Source organism: Bufo gargarizans, chromosome 2 (assembly GCF_014858855.1).
Source record: "Bufo gargarizans isolate SCDJY-AF-19 chromosome 2, ASM1485885v1, whole genome shotgun sequence".
Lineage (NCBI taxonomy): Eukaryota > Metazoa > Chordata > Amphibia > Anura > Bufonidae > Bufo > Bufo gargarizans.
The window spans coordinates 255,395,444-255,414,482 of NC_058081.1; the positions used below are offsets into that span (position 1 = coordinate 255,395,444).

The 19,039-nt window shown below is 44.2% G+C and overlaps 1 protein-coding gene across 1 annotated transcript in view; it reads left to right on the plus strand.

Annotated features, from left to right (window-relative positions):
• The first annotated feature begins 900 nt into the window (after positions 1–900).
• TBC1D22A (TBC1 domain family member 22A) overlaps positions 901–19,039 on the plus strand; it is a 620,637-nt gene continuing 602,498 nt past the window's right edge. Inside the window, exons 1-2 of the mRNA XM_044280236.1 lie at positions 901–1,119; positions 12,383–12,439. Of these exons, the coding sequence (XP_044136171.1) occupies positions 1,058–1,119; positions 12,383–12,439 (119 nt within the window). The 5' untranslated portion in view covers positions 901–1,057. The remainder of the gene's footprint in view (positions 1,120–12,382; positions 12,440–19,039) is intronic.

Below are 19,039 nucleotides of genomic sequence, written 5' to 3' on the forward strand. Positions count from 1 at the left end.
AGGCAGCCCTTCCCTCACTATACGTCCATTTCTATCTCTCAGTCTGAGGCAGCCCTTCCCTCACTATACGTCCATTTCTATCTCTCAGTCTGAGGCAGCCCTTCCCTCACTATACGTCCATTTCTAGCTCTCATTCTGAGGCACCCCTTCCCTCACTATACGTCCATTTCTAGCTCTCATTCTGAGGCAGCCCTTCCCTCACTATACGTCCATTTCTAGCTCTCAGTCTGAGCCACCCCTTCCTTCACTATACGTCCATTTCTAGCTCTCAGTCTGAGGCACCTATTCCCTCACTATACGTCCATTTCTAGCGCTCAGTCTGAGGCACCTATTCCCTCACTATACGTCCATTTCTAGCTCTTAGTCTGAGGCACCCCCTTCCCTCACTATATGTCCATTTCTAGCGCTCAGTCTGAGGCACCTATTCCCTCACTATACGTCCATTTCTAGCTCTTAGTCTGAGGCACCCCCTTCCCTCACTATACGTCCATTTCTAGCTCTCAGTCTGAGGCAGCCCTTCCCTCACTATACGTCAATTTCTAGCTCTCAGTCTGAGGCAGCCCTTCCCTCACTATAGTCCATTTCTAGCTCTCAGTCTGAGGCAGCCCTTCCCTCACTATACGTCCATTTCTAGCTCTCAGTCTGAGGCAGCCCTTCCCTCACTATAGGTCCATTTCTAGCTCTCTGTCTGAGGCACCCCTTCCCTCATTCACCACACACAGCTTCCGGTGCAGCCAATCATCTTCCCGCCCGCTCTGTGACAACCAACACTGGCGCTCCTCACACGACACGCTGCGCGCTGCTTTACGTCACACTGACTACACGGCCCTTTAAGTGCTGGCAAAACTTTGTTGACTTCCGTATTGCTGAGCATTGGCACTTGAGATTGGTCAGCGTTCCTCAGTATGTCAAGTCGTCCAATGGCGGGGCCGAATGTTGCGGGTTCAAACATGGCGGCTCCCAGTTACAGTGGATAGGTGTTTTTTTTTTCTGTACAATAAATCAACCGGTCGCGATTCACCTCGTAATCCCTGCAAGCCGGTAATGTGGGGAGAAAATGGCGAGCGACACAGGGAGAAAGCAGTTCTGGAAGAGGAACGTCGCTAAAATGCCGGGAAGGTGCGTGACAGGGGACATGTCAGGGAAGGGACAGCTCTCCATGATCTGTCAGTGCTGGGGGGAGTGCAGTGCGGTTCTCTGTAGAAGACGTGTGGTGTGTATTACACGCAGTGCCTATTGCATGCTTACATGTAAAGGAAGAATCAGTGATGCCTTCAGGGTCTAATGTGAAATCTGATGCGGTGATCTCAGGGGGAGTGTGAATAGTGTCCAATGAGTCCTGGAGGGTGGGGATAGGTGGGAGCCCTGTCATAGAGAACAGAGGGACTGGTGTGACAGCCGCAGCTTCTCCATCACACGTAAACTATACATTGTATACAAGTGTCTGAGCCTGCTGCTGTCTTCACTACTGTGGTAGTAGAGGTACCAGTGGTTGGCGTCACTCTAAAGGGGTTTTCTGGGATTTATATATCCTCAGGATAGGTTATCAGTATCTGATCGGTAAGGGTCCGACTGCCTGCACCCCCTCTGCGGCCTCTTCCTACGCCATGTCACATCACCATACATCAGATGGCTAGGGAGGAGCGAACTTCTGTCTTCAAGTTTCGGTGTACAAAGTTATGGTTATTTAAGAATTCCGTTATGGATTCTGCTACCACGGACGGTCCACGGTAGCGGGATCCATAACTGGATTCTTAGCGATAACTTGAAAACAGAAGCTTGCTCAGCACTGTTAATGACCTATCTTTCATCAGATAAATAAGGCAGACCCCATTTGGGGTTGTCTGGGTTCAGACCTAAAGCCGGATATACTCACATTTTCACCTAGGCAGCCTCCCTAATATGAGCATTGGAGTATTTCGTGCTTTGATGCTCTGCTTTGCCTTACACTATTCAGGCTTCTTTAGTAGATGTACCGGGTTCTGCATGGGGACTTTTAAGTGGACGCTTCCGCCCAGCTTTGAGCCTGGTGACTGCACTAATGGGCAGGCTTCCTATAAAACGGCTAGGGCAGCCCTAAAGCCCGCTCATCAGAGCTGGTGACGTCATTGAATACTGAATAGGTGCCTGTGCGACTTAGCGCAGGGCAAGTGAGAGCATCGGAGCGTGAAATGCTGTGATGCTCATATCAGGGGGGCCGGAGGGGTGAAGATTGGGATATGTCTAGGTTCAGCTCTGAACCCGGACAACCCCTTTAACTTTACATATTGGATTTGACACTGGTTTCAGAATGGATTTCGCTCCAAAATCACACAAGTTTGCGTCGTCCCTTGCAATGAGATCATGTTTCTGTAACCCTGTGCCCATTCAGCAGTTAACCAGGTGGATTTTTAGCGCCACCCTAGAAAGAAGCATGCTACATACTTATTTTGGGCTGAAAAACTGGAGATTAGCCCTGTTGAATAACATATCTAAGTGTGTCCTAGAATTCTACAGTGACTGGGTTTGCAGTATGTAAAGTAGTTGTGTGAGCTGGCATCGGCACCTGGCACGACCGCTGCTGCTGTTTGCCTTCTTGTGTCCTGAGTAGTTCCTTACACAGGACACTGGTGTATTCTACCATTCCATGTAGTTTCACCGCAGACACTTGAGGTTGGGGGGGGGGGGGGTGACCCTCCTGGAACCCTGGCTGTGTTTGGTGGGGGGGGGGGGCACTGTATGAAAGGCAGAGCCTCAGGCTGCAGACCCTAAATACTATTCTTTAGGCTCTGTGTTCTGGGTGTGTTATTACTCCGTATTTCTTGCGGGTGTCTGGGACCCACTGCGTGATTAACTGACTCAAAGGCACAGCATGATGGACCCTTATGATCCTGTGAACTTGGGTCAGTTATGTCAGCATGTGACAGATATGGATGGAAAGCGCAGTCTGAAAAAGGATGTGTGCACGTGGCCTTGTAGACATGATTTACATCTCCATCAGAGGTCACAATAACGCCTGTACAAGAGTCATACACACCTGTTCAGGCCATTTTACTCCTTGAAAAAAAAGTCTACAGTGTACTAATACGCCTAAGGGTACTTTCACACTAGCGTTTTTCTTTTCCGGCAAATAGTTCAGTCACAGGGACTCTATACCGGAAAAGAACTGATCAGTTTTATCCCCATGCATTCTGAAAGGAGAGCAATCCGTTCAGGATGCATCAGGATGTCTTCAGTTCAGTCATTTTGACTGATTAGGCAAAAGAGAAAACCGTAGCAAGATACGGTTTTATCTCTGGCGAAAAAAAACTGAAGACTTGCCTGAATGCCGGATCTGGCATTTTTTTCCATAGGAATGTATTAGTGCCGGATCCGTCCTTCCAGTCTGCGTATGCACAGACCTTTAAAAATGAGAAATAAATAAAAACCGGATCTGTTTTGCTTTATGACACCAGAAAAATGGATCCGGCATTGCAATGCATTTTTCTGACTGATCAGTCTGACAAATGCCTGATCAGTCAGAAAAAGTACATGCGTTTGCAACGGAACTGCCTGCCGGAATCAAACAACGCAAGTGTGAAAGTACCCTTAGACTTTTCCCTACTATTCATCAAAAGAGTGCGCTGTGAACGGCATGGGCAGCGCAACAATGGGACATGCCTGTGCCTGCAGTAAACAATAACAAAGCTTCTTCCAGCAATGAGCTTTATTATTGGTTGGTGCTGCCGACCATTCGATCACATCTGCACAGGGCTGCTCTGGCAGCGGATACTGCCCACACTCTACAGTACCCGGAGCACCATGCGCAGGAACTAGAGCAGTGCTCACCCTCCAGGCCCAGCGACTGCTCAGTAAGTTAGCTCCTCTTCTCCTGTGGTGAGACGCGCTATGGGTATGGGGGCACCAGCTGTCATTTCTATGGTATGTGTATTCATCCATGGTGTATGGGCACAGAAGGAGCTGTGGAGTGTTCTGAAGTTGCCCTGAGCATGGGGTTGTTGAGAGGCAGGAGGGCTTGTTCCCTGCTGTGGCCCTCAGGTCTTCCTGCACTACTTGGGCTGGAAGTGGAGCTCTGCTTCACTCCCATGTAACATGTCATAGGATCCACTGGTGTGGACAAGGAAAGGGTCCCATTGCTAATGGGATCCTGCCTGTAGCTCCCATGCAGCTGTATGCCACCTAGAACCAGAGGGCTGTTGCGGCCTATTCATTCTGTCAGGGAAGCATTATACTCACGTGCGCTGTGTCCGCCGGGCGCTCCTTCTTCTGTCTGTGCGGCACATTGCTAATGCTTATAGCATTAGCAATGCGCCACACAGACAGAAGAAGGAGCGCCTGGCGTCCACGGCACACGTGAGTATAATGCTGCTTACTAACATACCATGGCAGCCAGGACTTCAGTAGCGTTCTGGCTACCATGGTAACCGATCGGAGCCCCAGCATTACACCGCTGGCACTCCGATCGGAACTGCCCACTGCCACCAATGATGGGGGGACGACCCTGTGGCCACCAATGATTAATACTGGGGGGGGGGGGGGCGCGGGCCACTTCCACCAATGATTAACACTGGGGGGGGGGGGGGGGGGGGTTGAGTTACCAGAGGGGGCTGATAAGAGGGCGAGGCTGGGAGGCACATGGGGGACTGATCAGAGGCTGGGGGACTGTTTTTTGGACTTTTGGTTGGTCAGTGGTCACAAAATAAATGTGTTATTTATTTAATTGTTATAATTGGTATCAGTGAGTACTTAAATAAAAGTATCGGTACTCGGTCAAAAAAAAAATGTTATCGGGACATGCCTACTATAAACCACTCGTTTCCCGGCCTTAAGCTCATCCAGAGTGTTGGGTCTTGCGTCTCTCAACTTTCTCTTCCCAATATCCCACAGATTCTCTATGGGGTTCAGGTCAGAAGAGTTGGCAGGCCAATTGAGCACAGTAATACCATGGTCAGTAAACCATTTACCAGTGGTGTTGGCACTGTGAGCAGGTGCCAGGTCGTGCTGAAAAATGAAATCTTCATCTCCATAAAGCTTTTCAGCAGATGGAAGCATGAAGTGCTCCAAAATCTCCTGATAGCTAGCTGCATTGACCCTGCCCTTGATAAAACACAGTGGACCAACACCAGCAGCTGACATGGCACCCCAGACCATCACTGACTGTGGGTACTTGACACTGGACTTCAGGCATTTTGGCATTTCCCTCTCCCCAGTCTTCCTCCAGACTCTGGCACCTTGATTTCCGGATGACATGCAAAATTTGCTTTCATCTGAAAAAAGTACTTTGGACCACTGAGCAGCAGTCCACTGCTGCTTCTCTGTAGCCCAGGTCAGGCGCTTCTACCGCTGTTTCTGGTTCAAAAGTGGCTTGACCTGGGGAATGCGGCACCTGTAGCCAATTTTCTGCACACGCCTGTACACGGTGGCTCTGGATGTTTCTACTCCAGACTCAGTCCACTGCTTCCGCAGGTCCCCCAAGGTCTGGAATCGGTCCTTCTCCACAATCTTCCTCAGGGTCCGGTCACCTCTTCTCGTTGTGCAGCGTTTTCTGCCACACTTTTTCCTTCCCACAGACTTCCCACTGAGGTGCCTTGATACAGCACTCTGGGAACAGCCTATTCGTTCAGAAATTTCTTTCTGTGTCTTACCCTCTTGCCTGAGTGTGACAATGATGGCCTTCTGGACAGCAGTCAGGTCGGCAGTCTTACCCATGATTGCGGTTTTGAGTAATGATTGAACCAGGCTGGGAGTTTTTAAAAGCCTCAGGAATCTTTTGCAGGTGTTTAGAGTTAATTAGTTGATTCAGATGATTAGGTTAATAGCTCGTTTAGAGAACCTTTTCATGATATGCTAATTTTTTTAGATAGGAATTTTGGGCTTTCATGAGCTGTATGCCAAAATCATCAATATTAAAACAATAAAAGGCTTGAACTACTTCAGTTGGTGTGTAATGAATCTAAAATATATGAAAGTCTAATGTTTATCAGTACATTACAGAAAATAATGAACTTTATCACAATATGCTAATTTTTTTAGAAGGACCTGTATGTGGCGCAGTATGTAGTGAATGCAGACAGGCTATTATAGCCAAGTGGTAAAGTACAGGGAAGATCCGCCATACTGCACTTTATCACTTTACTATAGTAGCCTGATGTTAGACCAGTAATGGCCCCCCTGCATACCCACCTCTTAGGCCCCGTTCACACCAGCGCCATTTATTTCTGTTGTTCTGCTCATCTAATGGAGCAGAACAATGAAAATAACAGAAGTGGGTTTTTGTCATACATTCGCAACAACACAACAGACGCCATAGTGTGGCGTCCAGCACCATGGAGGTCCATTGTAAAAACAAACAAAAAAAAGTATACTTTTTTTTTTCTTTTGCAGAACTCTGCAGAATGGGAAAGCCTAGTGTAGCACGTTTTTCCATCCTGCAAAAAAACATGTAGGCTAATGTAATTTATTAATTTTTTTTTAACAATGGAACTATAGTGACTGATGCCACAGTATGGCGTCTGGTAACATATATATATATATATATATATATATATGTTTTTTTGTGTGTACATTAAATGTATGAAAAAAAAATGTGATGTGAACCCAGCCTAACTGACAGGGAAGAAGCTGAGCAAACTCTGCCGACTATCATGGAGACCGTTCAGTCGGGGTTTGTCTTTTTACCAGACAAAAAAGTCCTGCATATAAGGCTTTTTTTGTCCGGTCTTTTTGACAGAATCTGGAACAGAGGCTCCAAATGTAGCCTACGAAGCAGATGTGCGCAAGTGTAGGCCGATATATCATGTACCTGAATTACTGCAAACTTCGTACTCCTCCTCGGGTAAAAATACTCCTCAAAAATGGTCAGAGGAGTAGTTTTACTCTTCTGGAAAAAATGTAGTGCGACCTCTGGTTATCAGGGTTTTGTTTGATCTCGTAACTTGGATGCCACATTGTTACACCGAGGTGTTGGAATAAAGCACCATTTGAGCTGGGAAACCCCCTGTTTGCTGAGAAGTCTGTCCTCTCCGCCCCAGGCAGAGAGCCATCCTTGCACAATGTGTTACGTTTCAGCTTTTCTTCTACCTGTAACGGTGCCTTCACACACGGCAGATTTTGTGACAGAAAATTCAGCGATTGAAAATCAGGTCCATTAATTTGAAAGGGGCAGCGAGGGGTTTCTGCAAGCCTCATTCAGGTCAATGGAAATGATTTTCAGTCACAAAATTTTCTGCCACAAAATCTGCTGCGTATAAAGATACCCCAAGAGTCATAATAGTGCAAAAACAGTTCCCACAGCCTCATGTTTCTAACCCACTTTACCTAAAAGGAATCTGTGATCTCCGTCATTGCTGGTTCCGATCTTTTAGAAAAAGAACTTTGAAATGTGCGACTAGGTGACGTGCTACTATGCAGTTCCCTCAGGGCTAATGGACACTGCCGTTGCCGTTCTTGCGGTCTGCAAATTGTGGATTTTCCAAACACGGATAACGATCGTGTGCGTTTTGCAGAACAGAACGTCCTGCCGTCTAGAGAACAGTGCTATCCTTGTCCATAATACGGAGAAGAATAGGACATGTTCTATTTGGCAGGACTGCAGAACGGAGGTACGGATGCGGACACCGCACTGTGCGGAATGGATGTGGACAAAAAATACAGTCGTGTGCATGATCCCTTACTAAGCGATGACGCAGGTGACAGATTCCCCATCCCGGGGACTGCAGCAGCTCGTGCCATACAATGATCACATTATTTCCTGTGATCAGTACATTTTGTCAAAAAATAAAATCATCTTTCCCGCATTTCCATCAGCAAAATGATCAGACCACAAAAGTGATGTAAAGCGGCCTCCTTCCTTTTCAGGATATGTTTACCTGTGGTGGCTGTATGGGAATTCTTTGCTAGAAATTACAGGAAAATATATTTTTCATGAAAAAAAAATGCTGCAAAAAACAATATTGGTATGTAGGGTAACTGCGGGTGAAAGATGCTGAGACACAAGGGGACCACTGTAATTCTTTAGCACAGGAGCCACATAAACCTGGAGCTGGCCCTGTGTGTGAACCTGGCCTAAAATGGTTGGCAGTGTTCGGGTGCGACCAGGATCGAAGAGTAGCGGTGAGCCCATAAACATGAGTAGGATCGCTGCACGAGTCGCAAGAAACCCATAACTGCTGCAGTCAGTATAGCCATACCCCTATGGAGAACTTTGCTCACTAACTACTTGTGGACCAGCATTTATTTATTTTTTACCCCTAAATGGGAATGGATCCCAGCAAAAAGAATAATTTCTGCATGAAATCGTTAGTCTTTTTGCTGGAAAATAACTCTGATGTGAAGAATTGTCTGGACATGAAATAAGCTCACAAGACGTTGCAAAATCCTTCTGTGTATTTCCTCGTTTGTCTTAAGGCAGGAGTACAGCTCCCAACTTCTTAGCCCTGTCACACAAGGTTCAGATTTTCTGTATCCATTCATCACAATATTCATGACCTCTGCTTGTTGTCATTGACTAGAAACATTGGTTTTTGGGTTCAGAGGCATAGTAGGTTCATAAAGCTGCCAGTTTGTTACAGTGTTATAGTGTACCTGCTGTCGTGCTCTGTCCTGTACATTTGTCAGGATAGAATAGTCTCCTCCACTGTTCTTTCCTAAAAGATAAAGGACTAGACTTATCATTAAACTACGCCACTGTTGTGGCATGAGAACTCCACAAATTGCATGTTTGGGACTTTTTAAGCGCGGCTTGCGCAGCAAAAATTTCCATTTCGTCCACCATGACTGCTTAACCATGAGATTGACCCCTTGACCTCGGTAGGGGCAGGAACACAGTGAGTTTAAAAGGCCACCACCCACTCTCACCCTCAGTGTTTCCTGTCCCTATAGAGCACCTCACAGAGAGACCTCCTGTGGGAGGTGAAGATTTTTTAGTTTTATTATTTAAATTACCTGTTGTGTTTTTTTTTTTTTTTTTTTTTTTTTTTTTTTTTTTTTCCTTCCCCTCTGCCCTCCTGCGGTTCATTCCAAAGCTGGGCAGAGGAAGACCTTCGGGAGCAGATCTCGTCCCAGTCCAGCGGGGGACTGTAATTTCTCCACATGCGCACGGTCCTCCTTCCCTTCCTGTGTGGAAGCTGACCTCGCACTACAAAGCACGCTGCACCCCGACTTCACTTTGTGGGGCCTACATAGTTGATACCCCCATAAATGACCCCATTGTAGAAACTACACCCCTCAAGTTACTCAAAACTGATTTTACAAACTGTTAACCCTTAAGGTGTTCCACAAGAATTAAAGGAAAATGGAGATTACATTTCTAAATTTCACTTTTTTGGCAGATTTTATTAATTTTTTTTTCTTTAACACATTGAGGGTTAACAGCCAAACAATACTCAATATTTATGACCCTGATTCTGCGGTTTACAGAAACGCCCCACATGTGGTCGTAAACTGATGTAATGGTAAACACGGCAGGGCGCAGAAGAAAAGTAATGCCATACGGTTTTTGGAAGGCAGATTTTGCTGGACTGGTTTTAGATGCCATGTCCCATTTAAAGCCCCCCCTGATGCACCCATACAGTAGAAACTCCCAAAAGTGACCTTATTTTGGAAACTAGGGGATAAGCTGCCAGTTTTATTGGTACTATTTTGGGCTTTTAATTGCTCTATATTAAGTTTTTTTTGTGAGGCAAGGTAACCAGAAAATGGCTGTTTTGGCACCGTTTTCTTTTTTACAAGATTCATCTGACAGGGTAGATCATGTGCTATTTTTATAGAGCAGGTTGTTCCGCACGTAATGATATCAAATATGTTTCTTTGTTTGTTTCAGTTTTACATAATAAAGCATTTTTGAAAAAGAAATTATGTTTTTGTGTATCCATTTTCTGAACGCCATATGTTATTTATTTTTTATGCCGATCGTCTTGTTCAGCGGCTCGTTTTTTGCAGAAAGTGTTGAGGTTTTTATTGGTACCATTTTTGGGTACATAGGATTTTTTTGATCATTCATTATTACACTTTATGGGGCAAGGTGACCAAAAAATTGGCTGTTTTGGAACAGTTTTCATTTATTTATTTTTACAGCTTACAGCGTTCATCTGAGGAGTTAGGTCATGTGACAGGTTTATAGAGCAGATCGTTGCGGATGTGGCAATACCTAATATGTATACTTTTTCTAATTTAAGTTTTACACAATAATAGCATTTCTGAAACCAAAAGTATCTCCATAGTCTGAGAGCCATAGCTTTTTTATTTTTTGGGCGATTGTCTTAAATAGGGTATCATTTTTTGCGGGATGAGGTGACTGTTTGATTGGTACTATTTTGGGGGTCATAAGCCTTTTTGATCGCTTGCTGTTGCATTTTTTGTGATGTAAGGTGACAAAAATTGCTTTTTTGGCACAATTTTTTTTTCAGGGGTTAGGTCGTGATATTTTTATCAAGCAGGTTATTACAGATGCAGTGATACCTAATATGTATACTTTTTTTTATTTTTTTCACTTTAACACAATAATAGCATATTTGAAATAAAAAAAATCCATGTTTTAGTGTCTCTATGTTCTAAGAACTATAGTTATTTTTTTTTGCGATTTTCTTATGTAGGGTCTCATTTTTTGCGGGATGAGGTGATGGTTTTATTGGTACCATTTTGTTTCATATACACCTTTTTGATCGCTTGGTGTTGCACTTTTTGTGATGTAAGGTGACAAAAATGGCATTTTTTTTTTTTAGATTTTTTTTAATTTATTTTTTATGGTGTTTATCGGACGATGTCTATCGTGGTATATTTATAGAGACTGTCGTTACTGATGTGGTGACACTTAATATGTGTCTTTTTTATTTTATTTTTTTCATTTTTTTTATAGGAAAAGACAATTTTTATTTTTTTTTATTTACATTTTTATGGTGGAGAGAGGGAGCCCCCTCCCTCTATTAACCCCATGGATGCCGCTGCCGTGGCATCTTAGGGGTAACAGCAGAGTGTCAGCATAGAGCTGACACTCTCTGCTGATGGCGGCGGCTCGGGAATGGAGCCTCCGCCATCAAACACAGCAGGGGGACTGAACCGCATCGGGGGCAGCGCTGGAAAGGGGAGGGGGAAGCCAGCATTGAGGGAGGCAGCACAAATGGGGACAGGAGAAATGTATGGGGCGGGGAGGGGGCGGACTGCATCAGGGCAGGCTGCATGAATGTGGATGGGAGCGAGGGGAACTGCATAAGGGGTAGGCGGGACAAGGGGGGGGCTTGGAGGCGCACAGATTGGGGGGGCACAGATCGAGGGGGCATGAGGACACTACCTGATTTCAGGCTCTGATCTGCAGAGCGCAGATCAGAGCCTGAAACTGGCATTTTAACACTGCCGTGATGCAGTTTGTGTTTTTTTTTTTTTTTTTTATAGAGACTGTGGTTGATGTATATTGCTGTACTGTACATATGTACAGAGCGTGGCCCCATAGTGGGTTGTCTGCAGAGCCTAAAGCTAGTTTCAGACTAGCAGTACATTTTTTGTTGTCTCTAGCATAGTATAATGGACCTGGCGGGGATCCGCCCTGTTTCCAGCACCCGTGTCGGGATTTGGCCAGACAAAAAAACGGCGCTTGCTGGAAACGGGCCGGATCCACGCCAGGTCCATTATCGTCAATATGGCCTGGTGGTGCCCCGGCCCTTTCCGACTATGCTGGATATGATGAAATCCGGAAGGCTGTTCCTCTGCCAGGACAGCCTGCAGGAAGATTTGGTAGTGTGAAACTAGCCTTAGGTGAGAAATGCAGGCATACTCAGCTATATATTGTTTTAAAGGAATCTGTCACGCTCTACCTCCGTATCTGTCTGTATTGACACATAGCTGGGGTTCACCTGATTACAATGCTGTTTTTCATTTGATGCTCTGAGACTCTGTTCCCGCGTTGTGTTACTTTTTCAAAATATGCAAATTAGGCATTTGGAGCAATGAGGGTGTTATCCTTGCTCTTGTTACACCCAAGCTCCACTTCTTTCTGTTGCCAGCCCTTCCCTCCCTGGCTCTTTGCCACTGAATGGCCCTGTCAATCAAAGCAGCGAGGGAGGGGCTGATCATAGAAAGGAGCTGAGCTTGTGTGTGACAAGAGCAATGGTGACTCCCTCATTGCACCAAAGACCTAATTTGTATATTATGTAACAGTATCGTAACTCAGGAACGGAACCTTGGATCCGCAAAAGAAAAACAGTATTGTCATCAGGTGAACCCCAGCGATGTGTCTGTGCAAACAGGGGTCGCTGGTTAAACTGCTGATAATCGGTGTGGGACATTTTATTCACATGCTTGCTACAGTGTATAGGAAGCTGCATGTAAAACAAGCTTTTTAGAAGTTTTTTTTTTAAATAAATTCTGAATTCTTTGTGACTTTGTTTTTCTGTTTTCTCCTACAAATTAGCATTCAGCATGTGTATGGAGCTCAGCATCCACCTTTTGATCCACTGTTGCACGGAACGTAAGTAGATTTTTTTTTTATTTTTTCCTTATTTCCCTTTCATCATCTCTTCTATTAAAAATAGAATAAAAGGCAACGGGCAAGCTTTTAGCTCTGCTTTGTGTTATGGACAGTTGACCCGCTTGTTTTGTTGGTTTTTCTCTCTTGCTTTTAATGTAATAATAAAAAAGAATGGATTTTTTTTTTCAAATGCAGAATTTATTGTTATTCTTGGTATAGTATACCTTCTTGATCTGCGCCATGCTACTGTAGTAAGAATTTTTTTTATTTTTTTTTTGGGGGGGGGGGACTTTTGCCATAAACGGTATGAAAATTCCTATGGCTAAAAGATGCAATGGGGCAAGCAGAAGCAATTGTTGGGGATTTGAGTATTTTAGATTTTGATGTTTTTGTCACATGCCATAAAAAGTGTTAGGTGGTCATTTATTCTCCTGAAATAAGTCTATATTAGGCATATTTCAGGCGCAGATGGCGACACACTGATTAGTCGGAGATTATATATATATATATATATATATATATATATATATATATATATATATAAAAAAAATTTAAAGGGCAGAAAGGGTTAAAAAGAAAAAACAATACTCGCCAATCTTGTGTCGATGGTGTTTTAACGCTGATCGCTGCCCTCTCATTCAATCGCTGGCTGAGGCGGGTCAGCACTGCACCCAGTGATTGGCTGAGTGGGCTTTCCAAGTTGTTTACAATGATGACCCGGTGGTTCAGTGGTAGAGTAAATGTGTGTGTGTGTGTGTGTGTATATATATATATATATATATATATATATATATATATATATATTTAACTTTTCCTGGCCAGCCACCTCTTTGAGGCCGGCACCAGATTAACAGTTTTTTTTTAAATCTTCAGTGCAATGTGCCTTAATGTTAAAGAATTTAACCCCTTTCCTGTCTCTTGCCCACATGAGGCTGGGCATCCCAGTTTCATAAAAAAATAAAAACTCTCATAGTTTCCCAATCCGCCCACCAGGGTCGTTTGGTTGATAATCCTCCACCTGCGCAACCCGGTTGATGGACCTCTAGATTTTCCCATTCCACCCTCTGGGTAGTTTGGTTGATATATCCCCTCTGGCGCAGCCTGCAACTGCCATAGGCAAGTTTTTAAGAGGTAGAACTGCGCACAAGCGGGCTAGAGCAGAACATATTTCCTCCTCGGTCACCTCCGCACCCCCATCCTTCCTCCCTAGGGTTTTGCTCAGATGCACCGTCCCTACCTGGAGAGGTTCGGTCCGAGTGGGGTGGGAGGGGGGGGGGAATTGGCAGACCCTGACTGGAATCCATTACAATCTTCCAAGGTTGCGTCCACAGTAGCCAGCAGTTCTTGTCATCTGCATTACCCCCTTTCCTTAGGTGGAGTATTTGCACTACTACTGCATACAATACTTACCTTAGGTATTACCTCCTTCCATAGGTAGACGTTTCCCCTTCCGTGGGTGGTGGAATTGCATTTCCACTGGGTACAGTATGTACCGTATGCATTAGCCTCTTCCATAGGTGGCGTTATGGCATAAGCACTGGTTACAGTGTTTACCGTATGCATTACCCCCTTCCAGGGTGGATTTGATTTACATCAAAATGATTTAAATCGCGATTTAAATCATAGTTTTCTACATAAAGACTAATTCTTGCTGGTATAACTTATAATACGCAAGTAGATGAAGATTTGATTAGGTTGATTCTGCTTTCATAGGTTTGTAGAAGTTTGGATTAATGTATTTTTCTCAACTCTGTTCATGTTATAACATTTTTGCTGTGAAGAAGAGGCATGTGATCTCTGCTGAGTCAAATTCAGTTTTGAGAACTGCAAAAGTAAACCAAGCATCTGTGATAATATCTTGTAGGCAGAGAAACTGCCCAATAATCTTACAAAAACCTACAAAAGAGCATGACATTGTAAATGGATTAATGGAATGGATTTACCCAAAAAATTACACATATAGAAACATAGGATGTGTCGGCAGATAAGAACCATTTGGCCCATCTAGTCTGCCCAATATACTGAATACTATGAATAGCCCTTGGCCCTATCTTATATGAAGGATGGCCTTATGCCTATCCCATGCATGCTTAAACTCCTCCACTGTATTTGAAGCTACCAATTCTGCAGGAAGGCTATTCCATGCATCCACTACTCTCTCAGTAAAGTAATACTTCCTGATATTACTTATAAACCTTTGCCCCTCTAATTTTAAACTATGTACTCTTGTAGCAGTTTTTCTTCTTTTAAATATTCTCTCCTCTTTTACCTTGTTGATTCCCTTTATGTATTTAAAAGTTTCTATCATATCCCGTCTCTCGTCTTTCTTCCAAGCTATACATGTTAAGGTCCTTTAATCTTTCCTGGTAAGTTTTATCCTGCAATCCATGTACCAGTTTAGTAGCTCTTCTCTGAACTCTCTCCAAAGTATCAATATCCTTCTGGAGATATGGTCTCCAGTACTGAGCACAATACTCCAAATGAGGTCTCACTAGTGCTCTGTAGAGCGGCATGAGCACCTCCCTCTTTCTACTGGTAATGCCTCTCCCTATACACCCAAGCATTCTGCTAGCATTTCCTGCTGCTCTATGACATTGTCTGCCTACCTTTAAGTCTTCTGAAATAATGATCCCTAAATCCCTTTCCTCAGATACTGAGGTTAGGACTGTATAACTGATTCTATATTCTGCTCTTGGGTTTTTACGTCCTAGGTGCATTATCTTGTACTTATCAACATTAAATTTTAGTTGCCAGATTTTTGACCATTCCTCTAGTTTTCCTAAATCCTTTTCCATTTGGTGTATCCCTCCAGGAACATCAACCCTGTTACAAATCTTTGTCATCAGCAAAAAGACACCTTACCATCGAGGCCTTCAGCAATTTCGCTGATAAAGATATTAAACAATATGGGTCCCAGAACAGATCCCTGAGGTACCCCACTGGTAACAAGACCATGGTCTGAATATACTCCATTGACTACAACCCTCTGTTGTCTGTCCCTCGGCCACTGCCTAATCCATTCAACAATATGGGAGTCCACGTACAGCTTTATTCTACATAATTAAAAAACTAATCTTTGGATGGTAATGTATTTAATATAAAAAAAATATAAGATTTACATTAAATAAAAAGCAGATTTTTGACTTTAAAAAAAAAAAATCATTGATTTTTTTATCCACCCTGCCCCCTTCTTTGGGTGGAGTAATAGCACCCCACCGGGTACTGGACTCGCCATGTGCATTACCCCCTTTCATAAGCGGCATAATCTCTCTACCATTGCATTCGGTTCCTGTCTTATGGATTACCCACTTCCATAGGTGGGGTACTTGCACTACATCGGGATACAGTATTTGCCGTATGCTTTACCCCCCAGTAACTCCAGTGAAAATGTCTGGGTACCACAGTCAGTTTTTTATCACGCGCGTGCAAAACGCATTGCACCCGCGCGATAAAAACTGACCATCGGAACGCAATCGCAGTCAAAACTGACTGACTGCAATTGCGTACCTACTCGCACGGTTTTTCCTGATCGCAGACGCAACGCATCCGGACACGCTCGTCTGCAAGGGGCCTTAGGCTGAACAGCTGTGTCAGTTAAAGAAAGTGACCCAGCATTTTGATCTGTCACTATTTTATGTTACACTTGGGACAGCATAAAACTAGTGAAAGATTCCCTTTAACCCTTAAAGGACCCTTCCATTTTTGTGTTTGTGTTTTTGGTTTTTCACTCTATAACCCCCCCCCCCCCCCCCCCCCTTCCCATTCACTAAGCCATATGTGAACCCTGGATGACTATAACTAGCAATCATCAGATTGCCAATTGTATTCTTTGGTGGGTCAGAGAAAACACCAGTCATTATATATCTATACAGTGCTGCCACTGGTATTGTGCTGCAGGCCGCTATTGGTATATACCAGTGATCAGAATCGGCTCAAAGCCTCAAGCAGGCTCTATCAGGGACATATTACGGCTTTCCCTATCACAGCCGGGAACGCTGTTGTGTGGCTCCTGCACCATTTTAGATCTGAGGGGTTAAATGTATACAAACGGCCTAATGGCTGATCACATACATTCGCTGCAAGCCTCTGCTGTTTGAAACAGAAGAAATCACGCGGCCATGGCACCCGCTGCACTCGTAAGCGGGCACCATCTTTAAAGTGATGACTTAAAGGGGTTGTCTGGGTTCAGAGCTGAACCAGGACATACCCTTCTTTTCACCCAGGCAGCCCCCCTGAGGCTAGCATCAGAGCATCTCATATTTTCAATAACACACTTTTTTTTTTTTTGTTCCCTTTTTTCCCCCTTTATTTTTTGTCCCACTCTGGAACTTCAACTTTTAGGGTGCTGATCCCCTTTACAATGCATTACAATACTTCTGTATTGTCATGCATTGAGTATAAGTTTATTACACACTGTAATACACTTGCAGTTTCCTGCCTGTGAGATTTAGAAGGCTGGATCTCACAGGCTCTCCTGGAAGGCAGCCACGATGCCTAAGGAAGGCATCGGGCTGCCTTCCCTGCCATCGGGTCCCCGTCACAGCAGCATGGGGACCCGATGGCCACCCCGCACATGTCTGAAGCCCACATGCATACAGCAGGGGTCCGACTATCGGGCGGGTGCAGCTCCCTAAGTCACGTCCAGAGATGACGTGCATGTACGTCATGGGTCCTTAAGGGGTTTTTCACTTGGGTTTCTGCTGCAGTTTTTTTTGCAGTTTTTAACTGCAGATGTCAGTGAGGAAACTGTGCCAAGGAGGGATATGTCCCTGTACAGGTAACTTTTTTAAGGTAGAATTTCAATGACATTAACCACCTCTGTATAGGTAAGGCTACTTTCACACTGGCGTTTTGGCTTTCCGTTTGTGAGATCCGTTCAGGGCTCTCACAAGCGGTCCAAAACAGATCAGTTTGCACTCTAATGCATTCAGAATTTTTAAAGGATCTGTTCAGAATGCATCAGTTTGCCTCCGTTCCGTCTCCATTACTCTCTGGAGGCGGACACCAAAATGCTGCTTTCAGCGTTTTGGTGTCCGTCTGACGAAACTGAGCCAAACGGATCCGTTCTGACACACAATGTAAGTCAATGGGGACAGATCCGTTTTCTATGACACAATCTGGCACAATAGAAAACTGATCCGTCCTCCATTGACTTTCAGTGGTGTTCAAGACAGATCCGTCTTGTCTATGTTAAAGATAATAGGAACGGATGCAGACGGTTGTATTATCTGAACGGATCCGTCTGTGCAGATCCATGAAGGATCTGCACCAAACGAGAGTGTGAAAGTAGCCTAACATCTGGTCCACCATTCACAATAGGTGATATCACAGCTTATCTACTCCCTCCTGACCTCTGTACAGGTCACAGAGCATGCCTAGGAAAGTCTCCCATAGAAGTCAATGAGATCCCCTCCTGTCCATTGTGTCTGTGATCCTTGTGATTGTTCTCAAAGAACAGGAAGCCTTCACAGATTTTAGGCACAGTGCTCACAAAATACGCCAGTGTGACAACAGCAAATTAGATTAAAAAAAAAAAAAATTATAGATAGGAACATGGAAAATAAAAAAAAGTCACCAAAATTTAAAAAAAAATAAAACACATGATTTAAACATTAATACGTTGTGTACCCCAAAATAGTGCCATTAAAAAATACAGCCCATCTTGAAGCATGCAAGTCCTCCTATGGCTATATTGATATACAGCCCCGCCGATCAACTGTTTGAGAAGGCAGTGGCGTTTCTGTGAGCGCGACTGTATTTTCTCTGCTCACTGAGCACAGCGCCATCCATTTAATAATGGCCGTACTTGGTATCACAGCTCAGCGCGCCTAGGACATGTGATTGATAAACATGACATCAGTGGCCGAGAGAAAGCTGCTAGAAGGCTGCGGTGCTACTGCGAGTGCCGATGCCATTTCAACATCAGTGGGGGTTCCAGATGACAGACCCCCACCGATCAGATTCTAAAGTCTAGGAAAACCCCTATAAGGCCCAGGTGAAGCTGTGAAAACTTGGTATTATTTGCATTTCTTTCCTGAATCCATTCTCCTTCAGGTGGCTGATTCTCATGAAGTCTTCTAGTGACACTGTTTTCCTAGTTAGTGCTTGTATTTGGAGTTACTTACATAATATACACATACAGCATATTAAAAACTGCAGACCGTTCTCGTACTGTACATGGCTTCCAAAGCATTAACACTATTCACTGTAAGGCATCCAGTGGAGCAATAAGTATCTATGTGTGTACAAGCGGCATGAAGTTCAATTAGCTTCACAACTCCCCCTGGGTTATTGATTAGGAACCAAAAAATGTAACTTTGTTGAAATGTTAAATTGTAGGGAGTTTTAGCCAAGCAACAATGCCGCTATTGACTGGAGGAAAATGTGAAGCGGTGGTATGGATTCTGTGACGCTCCATGAAATGTGAGGCTAATGTGACTGAAATTGGTGAAGTCTGTGGTCCATGCTTACAGAGTTGGCATGCTAAGTGTCTTATTGATGGTATTGATTTAGGGGTGCATTATATAGACATGTTTATTAGAGTGGACATTGATTTATTTTTTATTTTTCTTGTTTATGCAGCTTTAGGGCTCATTTACA